This window comes from Xylaria bambusicola (assembly GCF_022495145.1).
Source record: "Xylaria bambusicola strain CBS 139988 unplaced genomic scaffold F5B22scaffold_13, whole genome shotgun sequence".
Classification (NCBI taxonomy): domain Eukaryota; kingdom Fungi; phylum Ascomycota; class Sordariomycetes; order Xylariales; family Xylariaceae; genus Xylaria; species Xylaria bambusicola.
The window spans coordinates 631,840-644,654 of record NW_025953566.1 but is presented as its reverse complement, the minus strand read 5'-3'; the positions used below and the strand labels follow the sequence as shown (position 1 = coordinate 644,654).

The 12,815-nt window shown below is 45.9% G+C and overlaps 1 protein-coding gene across 1 annotated transcript; it reads left to right on the top strand.

The window, feature by feature from the left end:
- Positions 1–2,712: 2,712 nt before the first annotated feature.
- On the top strand, positions 2,713–12,379 carry F5B22DRAFT_654200 (uncharacterized protein; the record flags this gene model as incomplete). Its single annotated transcript, XM_047979784.1, has 13 exons — positions 2,713–3,137; positions 3,217–3,495; positions 3,526–4,715; positions 4,746–4,910; positions 4,941–5,200; positions 5,234–5,605; positions 5,648–5,706; positions 5,740–6,223; positions 6,254–8,851; positions 8,885–9,110; positions 9,162–10,997; positions 11,068–11,840; positions 11,900–12,379. Exons 1-13 carry the CDS (start codon positions 2,785–2,787, stop codon positions 12,377–12,379), a joined length of 9,075 nt encoding a protein of 3,024 aa, XP_047832429.1. The 5' UTR covers positions 2,713–2,784.
- Positions 12,380–12,815: the final 436 nt, after the last annotated feature.

The window sequence follows — 12,815 nt, the reverse complement described above, 5'->3', positions numbered from 1 at the left end:
ATATAGCAGTATATACAACACGCTACACAGAAAAACATGGCTGCGATACATGAAGCATCCTGCAGCAGGGCTGATCTAAGTCGAAGCATGTACTCTTTGACTGGCCGTTACACGCACACACGGCTACGGACATATGCAGCACAAAAGTCCTCTTCATGACTTTCATGATGCATGCAGTCAATTATTGAAAGTGAGGTTACACTAATTAGACATATACGGTCAGGGCAGGCAGTCCAATTGTAATTACATACAGTAAAGTCAGAATCAAAGCACCAAGGCCATGAAGTAATTGAATGGTCAAGGACCTTGGCATCCCTAGCAGGCTATTGTAATGTGAATAACTTCAATCCGAAGCCCCAGATGTCTGATGTTTTTATACGAAATTACTAAATATTTTCCTGCCCTGCACTCTGATAAGGACCCTCATGCATCTTTCTGTATTTGTCCTCATACTGGAGATCAAGCCTCATATGTGACGAATGAAAAAGGACGTGTCACCGTGTTTGCACGTTCTCGGAACGACGACAGTGACCCGTATGCAGCGCGCCGCGTTGGTAGCACGATTTTGAACCAAGATCTTGGATATGGGGGCATGGGGGAGTCCTGTTGTTACCTACTCAAAGGAAGCCTGACTAATCACAGGTTGGTATTTTCAGAGTGACTTTTCTGTCTCTGCAGTGTAACATTAGGTGACGTTGATTCTAGCGATTTGTAGCCTCCCTCTACATCAATCATTACTTAAACTCCTTTCAGATGATACATCTAACAGCATTATATTATCCCAAATTTGGTTTTGGTAGACTGCTTTTGGCGGCATACGAGCTTGCGTCATTCAGGATGCCTCTGATATTGCTGTCTTAGAGATTTCGCAATCGCGACGATCACGCTTGTTGGCTCCTCTATCACTTGTGTCTGCTGGGTGCTGCGAATCTCTCCCATGTTCCTTTGTACAAGACCAGTGACACGCACGCCTGGTAGTCTGCGCCAACGCAGAGGTTTCGGCGTAACAGAGAGCTCCAGTCATCTACTCCAGCCCCTCAGTTCCTGACATGTGTCATGAAAGACATATTAAGCTAGTTTATTGAAAGATAATTGGTAGGTAAGTACAACTTCTCATGATCGGAACACTACCTCGCTACGCGGATTTACATCAATTAACCGATTGAGCAACTGATGAGATGCGACAAGTCACCCTCAATGCAACTATGCTAAACCATAAATGCCTCAGTTCAAGTCGTTTTATCATACATTTAATCAAATTCTCTTGAGTTATCTTGGAGGTGTTTACTATACCTTCAAATTGCTTGCCATATCTTTGTTACCGATTCTCACCATAGCGCTACTAACCTTGCCATCCTAGAACACCACACTGCAGGCGAAAATGACAGATTTTGGGGCACCTTACACATAAATGTAGGATTAATAATGACTTTATACATGTAAATGAGTGAGTTAATCTTTCTAGTCACTGCCACAATGTATGCCTGTCAAGGCCTGCTGCTCACAGGACCCTAAAGAAGAAAGACTTGATGATTGTAATGGAACGTAGAAAAGCGCCGACTGCAACCTACATTTGAACTCTTGGAGCAATATTAGGTTATACGGTGCTATACATCCACTACCTAGTTCAGGGCCTCGTTTGCCTTATTCATGTAGCAGCTCACATGTGAGGTTACACCTACTTGACACGTAGCATCACATGACCGGCTTGGTCTACAAATGGACCATACACCCAAGTACCACATCCCCTCTAGGAAAAGAACATATGCCGATGTAGGTAAGAAGGTAAATTGGTTAAAAGAAGAGAAAAATAATTTGGGATGATACTGCCTGCTATGAGGATATGCTATCTCGTCACTCTTGATACTACGACTCTATTCTGCAATCAAATGTGGTCGGAGTAGGCAGCATGTTTCAGAACAGTTTAGGTGATAAGTCACTTTCCTACACAACCTTATTGTGGCGCCAACGCATAGGGCAAACAGCACGCCACGCGATGATCTACATTAGTACTTACTTTTGCTGTCTACAAAAATACAACGCGCCTTCCCGCAGCCCAGCTATCATCAAGATCAAACGGACTCTGTACATGATATTACATACATCGTGTTAGTAGCTACCTGAGGTACTTCCAAGTTGTTTGATATTTTTCATGTGAGTAAGCACCCTTCTAAACCTCAGTGCCTCTTGTGGCAACCCAGGACATTCAGAGTGAACTTTTTTTTTTTTTTTTTTTTTTTTATACGTTTCAAGAATTGTAGCCTTGCTTGTGGCTTGTTCCAAGGCACTTGAGATCAGTGATCGATTAGCCCTCGACTTCGTTGCTGGGCCACGGAAGGCGTGTTGGCCATCTTCATTCACTCTTAGCACACCTTCCTTCCTCCTTTTCTTCCTTCTTTTTACAACAAACAACTCCGGGATTGCTAACCACCGTTTTCAGCTCCAGATTTCCAGGCTTTCGCATTTTCTCATCACCCACTCTCAACTCTGTATCAAAGTAGGCACATTTTGTCCACGGATTCTTCGTGGCGACTCTATTGTGTCGCTGTTGACCTGAGAGTGAGTTTCTTGTGATTGTACATCGTCTTTTAATGGTTCTTCAAGTTTCTATGTCCTAGATCCTTGTATATTGCCACCACGTTCTTCCTTTCCTCTCCTCTTCCGCAGTTCTTGTTGTCTTGTTGTCAATCACTGATTCTCGCCACCAGACGCTGTTTGAATGGATATTATTTGTTCTTCCTCTGTCTTGTATTTCTACCTTTTTCATAATCAACTGCCAATACGATGGCGCCTCCTACGAACGCCGACACCGAGTTGCTAGGTTCGGTCTTCAACCACCTAGTTCTCCCACCAAAAGTACCGGGTGCTCAAGATAGTGACATTGATGATGTCTCACATGATATTCTGATGCGACTGGCCCACGCCACTGACACAGCAATCAGTCTGACCTGTGATATGCCGTGGCTAGATGCATACCAAGATTTGCGGCTGTCACTTCGAGCTTGTTTTCAGCTGAACAGGGGCCGCTTGGAAAGAAACAGTCTTCTCAAGCACTTCAAAGATCTACATCCAAACCAAACACTAATTTTATATCTCCATGAACAAAACGCAGGCTTGTTGATTCGTCGTGACGAATGGTACGTTATGTCCCTACAACCCGCTTTACTAATTGGTGCTTGTGTTGCTTTGAGAGGTTGTTACTAACGTCCCAGCTAGGACTAATGAAGAGTGCGTCATCTTCGAATCTTTCGAGGCATCACCTATTTCTGCAAGCGTCCTCGCCTCTGGCCATGCATTACAATGGGATTTTCCGGGACGATCTGTCCGCATCAGCCTCAAAGACTTTACTGAAGAGCCCTTTCAGGAGAGCCTAGCTTCGTTTCTTGAGCAAGCTAGCATGGAGTCGCTATATTATCTTCAGGCCTCATCACGGAAAGCAGGCGTGTCCATTGGCGAAGTACGAGACACTACAGACCCGGCTCTGATCACCCAGATGTTAATGTCGCTACTTGAAGCTATGGGAAGTCATTACCAGTCACCTATGCTACGAAAACGCGTTAGGGATGATGTTAATCTTGTTAACGGCAATATTCCTTGGCGGCGGCTTCCTTTTTGGCTGGTTCTGCGAGTTGCAACTCAACGACAACTTTGCTTGACACTCGGGCCCGAACAAGGGCAGGTTGCGTACAAGACTCTGATGTCAATTATCCTTGCAGAAATGCTTGATGACTCGGCCGGTCGCCTAAGTCCGCATGAAGTCGTTTGCCTTCGAACTAAGCTAGCCCGTCGCATGGTGAAGTTGGAGATGAATGAAAAGATAGTCCAGTTGCGCAATGATCCTCCATACAAAGACTGGTTTTGCGCAGCTTCTTCACTTGTGAGAAAATCCATCGAAGATGCCAACATGAAGATGAATGGGGCTTGGAATGCGTTTAAGAGAAAAAACACTCGCCAGGTTTTACCACTACCAGACCGTGCACCACTCAGTTCGTTGACGCTCACTTTGCCAAATAGCGGCAAATACCTTGACGAGATCCTATCTAAGAAGTTAACACGGTTGTCGACAATGGGACCGGCCGAACTTCCTAACCCGCTGGACCAGAGTATTCAACGAAGCCAACTGTTTACTGACTGCGCTTTTGAGTTTGCCGTGCTGGAGGAACAAGCCGAGCAACAGGCTAGTCCATCTGAGCTTCCTAATCAAACCCATGAAGGACGTTGTCGAACATTGGGATCCCAGATCATGTCTGCCCTAGAGCGAATGAAGAAGGAATTCAAGAAAGTAGATTCGACCTACGACTCTGATCCAGAACTGAAAAGCTCCACCATACTTGCTATCTTCAGCTTGTGGGTCGAATTAGACAAAAGCGCTATTGAAAGCTGCGAATTACTTGCTGCCCATGCTCCAGTATTCCGTCCCGAACTACTCGATGTTCTACAACTACCTACGAAGTCGGCAATGGTACGGCTGCAGAAAATTCAAGAGTACTTGGCCGGTAGAAATGCGAGAAGCTTCTATGGAACTGTACTGGAAACAAACGAGCAAGACTCTATTGCTCTGCGGTATCTTAAAACTTCACCGCACTTACGATCTCTCGAGCGTCATATTCAGACTAACTATGAGAATAAATGCCAGCGGAAGAAGTTAGAGCATGAGCACTTATGCATTAAGTATGACGAACATACAGAAGGAAATATGCGAAATCCTTGTCTTTGTACGTTCGAGGATGGAAAACGCATAGTAGCTGGTTGCACGAGTTGTTGGCATTGGAGAATGCGAAATCGCCTACAGATACAGGTTCAAGAAGCGTCCTTGCCTGAGAACAACCCCACAAGAGGTACAATTATATTCGAGCTCGGGGTACTGGACTGGTTTGCTGCCTATCGGGATGCAACATGGCGGATCATGAGTATATTGGCACACCCATACCGACCCCAAGATACACCAAAACCTGAATTACACCTGCACAAATATGAGCCATTGAAGAGTTTCATGGCGGCCAAGGCCAGTTGTCTTTCAATGGCCTCTAAGATAAAGAGCTTTGAGCAGACGCACTACAGTTTCAGCCGAGAAAAGGTGCCAATCGCAAAGGTCCTCTTGCCTTTTGCTGCATATTTTCAACTTTATGATTCGGAATTGGAAATATGGGTTGAGGATCTAACCAAGCCGCTCACACTGGAGCATCACTGTGGAATATATGTTCCTGTTAGTCTCCAATCCATACTTCCCAAGGGCCTTCACCCTCCAACAATTGTGGATGGACCATCTTCCTACCAAATCCAAGCAAATCAAGTTGTAGTTCCACCAGAGATCCCAGCTCAAGCATTTTTTGCCTACCAAAAGCTGTTCGCAGGGAAACGGCGGCGTTGGCCAAACATGATCGTGGAACTGTCCTCGTCAAACCTGAACCTTGGCGACGAAGATACAGCGCGCGTTATCTGTCAGCTAGCATCACAGGCAGGCCCTCAATTGCCCCACGAGCCTCTACGTGCTGTGCATGAGGTCTTCAAGTATCCCATTTTTACAAGACGTCTAACGAGCACCCTGGAGATTATGCTTGAATCCATTCAGTCTAATTGGAGAGAGCATAATGTCATGCAGCTAGTGATCTCGCTGGCCTTACGACTAAACCATTTATCAGAACAGTCACTTGGTACCGATATCCTCATGACAGCACGTAAATATCTCATAGAATGGATTTCCGAGTTGCGGAAGAACACTCAAGGCACACAAGACAGCACGGAAGCACGCAGATATGCAACATATGCTCTCTATGCTGCTTTGCACTGTAGAGCAACTTTCGCCTTGTTGCTTGGTTTAGAAGATCGTCTCAGCCAGGAAGATCTGTGTGATTGGATACAAGCATCTATAGCTGTACAAGAGAACACATTACATGATCTCGACAGACTACCTAGTGCTTTACGCAACCTACTGTTTCGAGACGCGAAGATGGCTTACCACCTTCAACCTCTCGTCAAGCACGCAATGAAGTCCTTCAAATCTCTCGTTGGAACTGAGATTCTACGTGGCTCATCTAACCGATTCTCAATTACTGATACAACTAGCGTTTCATGGACCTTTCTCCCCGATCCGCAAGGTCATTGGATATCTGCTATTACTCCCGGGCCATTCAGTGAGAGAGTGCATTTCAACTACATCGAAGGCCACCTATTAGTTAACGGCAGACCACGTTCTAAGCTCCCCTTGGATATCGCTAATGATGTTGCGGTCAAATTCATCTTTGGGGATCAGCATCTTCTCACCTATCCATCCAGCCAGCCCGGAATGTCCCATCGGCTGACTCAGCCTCGAGGGGACTATTACATACACTTTGGCACACGAGATGGAGGTGCCATTATTCGTTCGATTGGGTATAACTACAATAGAAGAGTTCAAGAAACTTTGGAATTCATCCCTTCATCGAAGCTCAGGAAGCTCCCTAGCTTTGATCTGCCAGCTGAGCTAATTGACAACTGTGGGCACTGGCTCAATATTGATACTCGGTGCCTGGAGATCAGAAGAGCCACCCCCGAAACTCCTGAATTCTGGAAAACACGACAGAATGATTGGATTATCAATATCCCTGAGCGTAGGGCATATCGTGGTATAGGCGGCAGCCAGCTTGTTGATCCTCAATCAGAGGTTTTTGCGCAAATTGCTAACGTTTTCTGTGATTTCGAGCAACCTGATAGACTGACTGTTTATCAACCTCGAAGTCAATTTGCTAAACTAGCAGTTGAATTGAGGCATTTTGATTTGAGCTTCACTGTCAATAGAAACAACATTCTTGAGTGCAATCAATTGAACGCCGAGATCGACAAAAATCAAGATGCAGGAACATGGTACGGCATGCGGAGCAAGATTGTAATGAGAGAAAAGAATACCCTGGCTCGCAGCATTATAGTACCTCTCGGAAAACCGACTACCTGTCGCAATGGTATACACGTGGACGTTCGCATACACGGAGCTTCGCACTATGCTAGGTTCATGATTGACAACATCCTAGGACGATTAACCTGCAGCCCTGAACCTCGTCTAGTATATACGAAAGCTCTTTATCATGCCATCACATCTTTCTGTCTGCCCGATCCGTTGACTGGCCGAACAGGCTCTAGCGAATCATTCACGATACTACGATCTGGTGCTGCCCAGCCTTGGGCGCCAATAGCTATGACGGGAAATGAAATTTTTGAGGGATTTGTTAACCTTACCCCTAAAAGGCAGTACCATCCCCCTGATATCAAGCGGGTCCAAAGAGTACATTGGGATGCAAATCTCAATTCCTCCATTCAATGTGATGGCTACAGAGACATTATTGAGGCAATCAAAGAGCGGTCCAACAGCCTTGCAGTCTTTGCCTTAGGCTCAGAGTTCCAGTTGAAAGAAGTGGGACATCTCTGTCGCCGCGGTAGCGCTCAGAGAGATCTTTACGATCCTACACTGAATGTTCAAGCTGCTCGAGAGCTCAATGATCAGATCTATATTCCTAGAGATCAAAGATGCGGTGCCGAAGCCGCTCAAGTTTACCAAATCTCACGTGTGATTCTTTCTCAATGCTCTCAACCCCTAATGAACGGAACATTAAGCGACATTCTGGAATCATTTGAGACAATCGGCGGGTTCCCTTCGCGAGTTCCTGGGACACCGAAACTCAATGTAGCCCCGCTCATAAATCAGATTGAAGATCCCATCAATGAGAAATGGGGTGAACTCGTTGACTTTTGTCGGTGCAACAGTGCTCCAGCTAGTCTGTTGTTTCGTCTCGGGCTTCTTGCTTTTCATAGAAAAGCCAACATGGATATCATCCATTCCCTGGCCATGATTTACCTAGTCGACGAGATAAGGGACTTGGAACCTCCTCGTCATCAATGCTTCACGAATTTTCAATCTCGTGAACGGCCTTCCATCGATCTTCTCGAAGGCTTCATCAGCTCGACGTATCCTGACTTCCAGCCTCTTCTAAATAAAAAGGGCAAGGAGTTGCAATTTGATAAGAACAGCCGAGATAAGACTGGTCATGATGAGGCTTGTAAGAAAGAAGGTATCGGACTAGCAGAACGCATACAGAGAATTTGGCCAATCCCAGCACAGGATGTGACCATGCAAATGCTGACACCAGCACGGGGTGAACTCCTCAAAGAGGGCGTTGGTCGTCTGGTTGATATAAACTCTTCATGGGAGAGCATTAAACCAGAATGGCAACGAAGATATGCAAATATGGAGCTGGGCAGGTATATCATGCTACTGGATAATATTATCGCCTCAGGAGTAATATCTTATGTTCGCGACACTGTGGTGCTAACGCCTTGGACACTCACAGAGCCAAAGTTCAATACAGCACGACACTCTATTTCGTATCAATCCATTGTTAAGGACTTCATTACTCAACGTGGACCCGCTCTTGACAGAGTCCCGAGCAGTCTAAATGGAATTGTAGAGAAACACCAGAATCAAACGCCAAAAGTGCCGACACCTGAGTCGCTAGCCGAGCTCACAGAACTTGGAACTATCTTCAATAATTTCAAGCAAACTGATAACCGCCTCCGGAAACAGTATGCAAGGGATCTTTGCCAGAGTTTTGCAGCCCTTGAAGAGGCAACCCAGCTATCTGAGCCGCAAACCGTAGCCTCTGACATAAATTACGATGAAATCAGTGCATCCCTCAGTCGCGCACGAATGTATATGAATTATACACGGATTGCAATTGATGCTGCCTTTACTATGGGCGACAACCGAACCGGCTGGCTGGAACTTGGAGCCATGAGGCCACTTTCGACCGCGCCTGAGCTGCTGAAGCTATTGAGGTCTACAGATCCTCTACCCATTGAGCCTGCTATGAAAGAAGCAATAGTATACTATGGGCTGACAATTACTAATGTCCAGCACCTAGTAAGGATTCAGCACGCGCTCTCGCGAGGAGATCAACAAGCCCTAAGCAATGAGCTGCGCGAAGCTGGTCATCAAGCCTGGCAACCAATCGAGGTACCAGACTGGCTGCTGTTGGAAATAGACAGTAATATCCTTATTCGCGCCGAGCAAGTAGCTGTCGCAAGAGCAATGATAGACCCAAGTCTTGGAAATGGCATCCTCCAACTCAGCATGGGGAAAGGCAAGTCAAGGTAATAACAACTTTGATCACCATTAACTAATAGCTTCACAGGGAAAACGTCCTGTATTATTCCTATGGCTGCTGCGGTTTTAGCAAATGGCCAAGATCTTTTACGAGTTGTCGTCCCGAAGGCACTTATCTTACAAACTGCCCAGACAATGCAATCGAAATTAGGCGGTCTTGTAGGCCGCGAGCTCATACATATTCCTTACTCTAGAAGAACGTCAACAGAGACGGAGATTTTAGATCTATACAGCAACCTCCATCGCGAAACTCAACGCTGTCAAGGAATGGTACTGACTTGTGCTGAGCATTTGCTTTCATATAAGCTGTCAGGCTGGCAAAGGTTCATTGACTCGAAGATGACTACGGCAAATCATATGATCGCGTTTCAAAAGTGGCTTGACGTCCACTCTAGAGATATACTCGACGAATGTGACTTCACATTATCCTTAAAGACTCAACTAAATTATCCTAGTGGTTCCGAGATGGCTATCGACTTTCATCCCTACCGTTGGGAAATTGTTCAAGATTTGCTTTCCCTGATATCTAGCCATCTCAGAGAACTACAAAGCCAACACTCGAGAGGTATTCAAGTCACCTGGAGGCGGGAAGGCTTTCCAGCTGTTCAATTCCTGAAGGCCGACACTGAGGATGCTTTGCAAGATCTTATTGTCAATGATATTTGTTCAGGGAGTCTAACTCTTCTTCGGCCTGCTCATCCGAAGTATCAACAAAAGCGAAGCGCTGTTCAGGAGGTCCTCTGTGGGGTCAAAGTCAGTGACAAGCTGTTGAACCGTGTAGCGAACCTGTTCGACAACCCGGTAATAGCAAGTAATGCCCTGCTCCTGATACGGGGACTTCTATTGCATAAGATAATAATTTTGTGTCTTGGAAAGAGATGGAATGTCCACTACGGATTGCACCCAGATCGAGATCCAATTGCAGTTCCTTACGAAGCGAAGGGTAAACCTTCTGAACAGGCTGAGTATGGCCATCCAGACGTTTCGATTCTATTTACGTGTCTATCTTTCTATTATGCGGGTTTGACGAACGAGCAGCTTGTACAAGTTGTGCAACATACTCTCCAGTCGAACGATCCAGCCGCACAGTACGATTGCTTGACCTCAACATGTACAGACCTGCCGGAATCCCTACGTCGCTGGAGCGTTATAAATACAGATGACAAGGCTCAGATGCAGAGATTGTGGACTTCTCTAAGATCGAACCGCATCGTCATAAATCAATACCTCAACCACTTCGTCTTCCCCGTGCACGCAAGACAGTTCGAAGTCAAGCTACAAGCATGTGCTTGGGACATACCAATTTGCTCCGAGGACACTACGCACGCAGTGACGCGGACGTCGGGTTTCAGCGGCACGAATGACAATCGTTTGGTACTGCCACTCACAATTAGCCAGCGGGATCTTCCACAATTGCAACATACGAGTGCGGAAGTTCTTTCATACCTCCTGCAGGATCGTAATCGCCAGTTCCACGTCATTGTTACTCACCCGGAGTCTAGCAAATCCAAGGAAAGATGTTTCTTTGAAGATCTAAAAAGAAAAGGAATTTCAGTTCTCATAGATGCGGGTGCTTATATATCAGAGATGGGAAACGAAGAGGTCGCCCACACTTGGATGAAAGCTGACCCGGAGACCAAGGCTGTGGTCTACTTTCGCAATGATAACAGGGCATGGGTCCATTACCGGAGTAATGCGAAAGAAGACGTTCCACTCTTAGCAACTCCTTTTGCAGATGATCTCTCACAGTGTAATGTCTTCCTAGATGAAGGACACACAAGAGGCGTTGACTTACGATTGCCGCCGGACGCTCGCGGAGCTGTGACTCTAGCGCTCAAGTTGACAAAAGACCACACAGTGCAAGGTAAATAATCATCAATCAGTTCTGTATTCACATTCATCTGCTTGGCGTACAGTACTAATCATAACCATAGCGGCTATGCGCCTCCGTCAATTGAAAACAACACAAAGTATATGCTTCTACGGCCCGCCAGCAGTTGAAAGCAGCATTCGAGATTTTCATCAACTCAGCTCTAACGAAAAAATAGATTCATCCCATGTTATACCATGGCTCCTTGAGCAAACTTGTCGTTCCATAGAGGATGTGCAGGGTCTATATATTGCACAAGGCATGGATTTCTGCCAGCGGACTGATACAATCTGGAATTGTAAAAATTTCATGTCGAAAGCGTCTGAGCGGCAGAAACTGTTCCGCGTCCTCAAACAACCAGAGCGCAAAACATTGAAAGATCTTTACGGTGTAGCTCCGGATATACCTGCGATAACTTCTCAGGGCAAACTTACCTCGCTACTGCTGCGCTCGTTCATGAAGAAACTCTCACTCACTAGTAAGGAGCAACAGGGCAAATCCCAAGCAGACGCACTCCAGGAGGTTGAGCAAGAGAGGGAAGTCGAAGCACAGGTAGAGCAAGTCCGACAAGTAGAGAAACGGAAACGCTACAGCCCGTTGAAGTATCCTGGGATCCATGCAGATATCTTACATTTCGCGAGAACTGGAATACTCGAGACCCTAGAATCGGCGAGTTCTAGAAGTCGAGGCTTCGAACACGCCTTCTCCTTTGTAGGGCGAACGTCGGTAGGTAAACGTTTTGATGTACATGAAACAAGCTCGAAACTTTTCGTTTCAAAAGAGTTTACCAATACCGTGCATCTTGCTCAGAATTCGCAAGAGGGAGACAATTTCTTAGTAAGTAAATGCAAATGCCGCAACTATGAAACTCGAACAAAAGATTAACAATCACCTAGCGCCCTGTAGAATGGATTATTTGGTCTCCTGGGGCTGAGACCGCTCTCGTAATCATTCCTGAAGAGGCAGAGTATTACCTGGAATTCTTGCGTAGCCAACAACGCAAGTCTTGTACACACCTTATCGCGTACGCGACACCAGTCACGAAGGCAATGGTTCACTTTAACGACCTAAATTTCTACTCGTATCCTGAGCTGCCGTTAGGAACTACCTTTCCGGAACGTATCAGGATCGAGCTTGGCATCCTAGCTGGTCGCCTATACCTCCAAGAGCACGAGTGGAAGTCAGTGGCGAGATATGTGAAAGGCTCGCCGAATGACCTCGACAAGATTGCAGTAGATCCGGCCGCCTTCCTTCTAGAATGGTTAAGCGCCCGTCGCAAGGCTGTCAATGTCCTGCATACTCATATGGGATATATCTGCACAGGCCGCGAATTGGAGAGCGAAGAGTTATCTGAAGATGTCAATGGAGCATCGTGACGAATTACTGACAGAAAATGAATTCATGAGAAAATTTTGATGTTAGGAGTACTTGGGTTGAAACTTTGGTGAGGTGTGATCATTTGTTTTGCGGCTCAAGGTAAAAAATGTTGTCACTGAATAAGGACGTGTGTTCTAGAAGATTGTTTGGCTTGTAAAGGTGTAGTTCTGAAAAGTAAGGCGCTGGGATATGAAGTTGGTTGTACTATACTGCGACAAATCAGGTAGATTAGATCATAATCAAAGATCTGCCAAAAGTACGCGAAAGTCTAGGTGTTATGTTTGACTTGACTGTATTCACTCGTATTGGATGGTGTCCGCTTGTAGGATATATGACGAGGGAGGGTGATAGGTCTATCGATCTGTCCTCGGTGGCATTTTCCTCCAGTAAAGCATGAAGAACATCGATTCAAAGCGACTAAATGAAATGAAATGA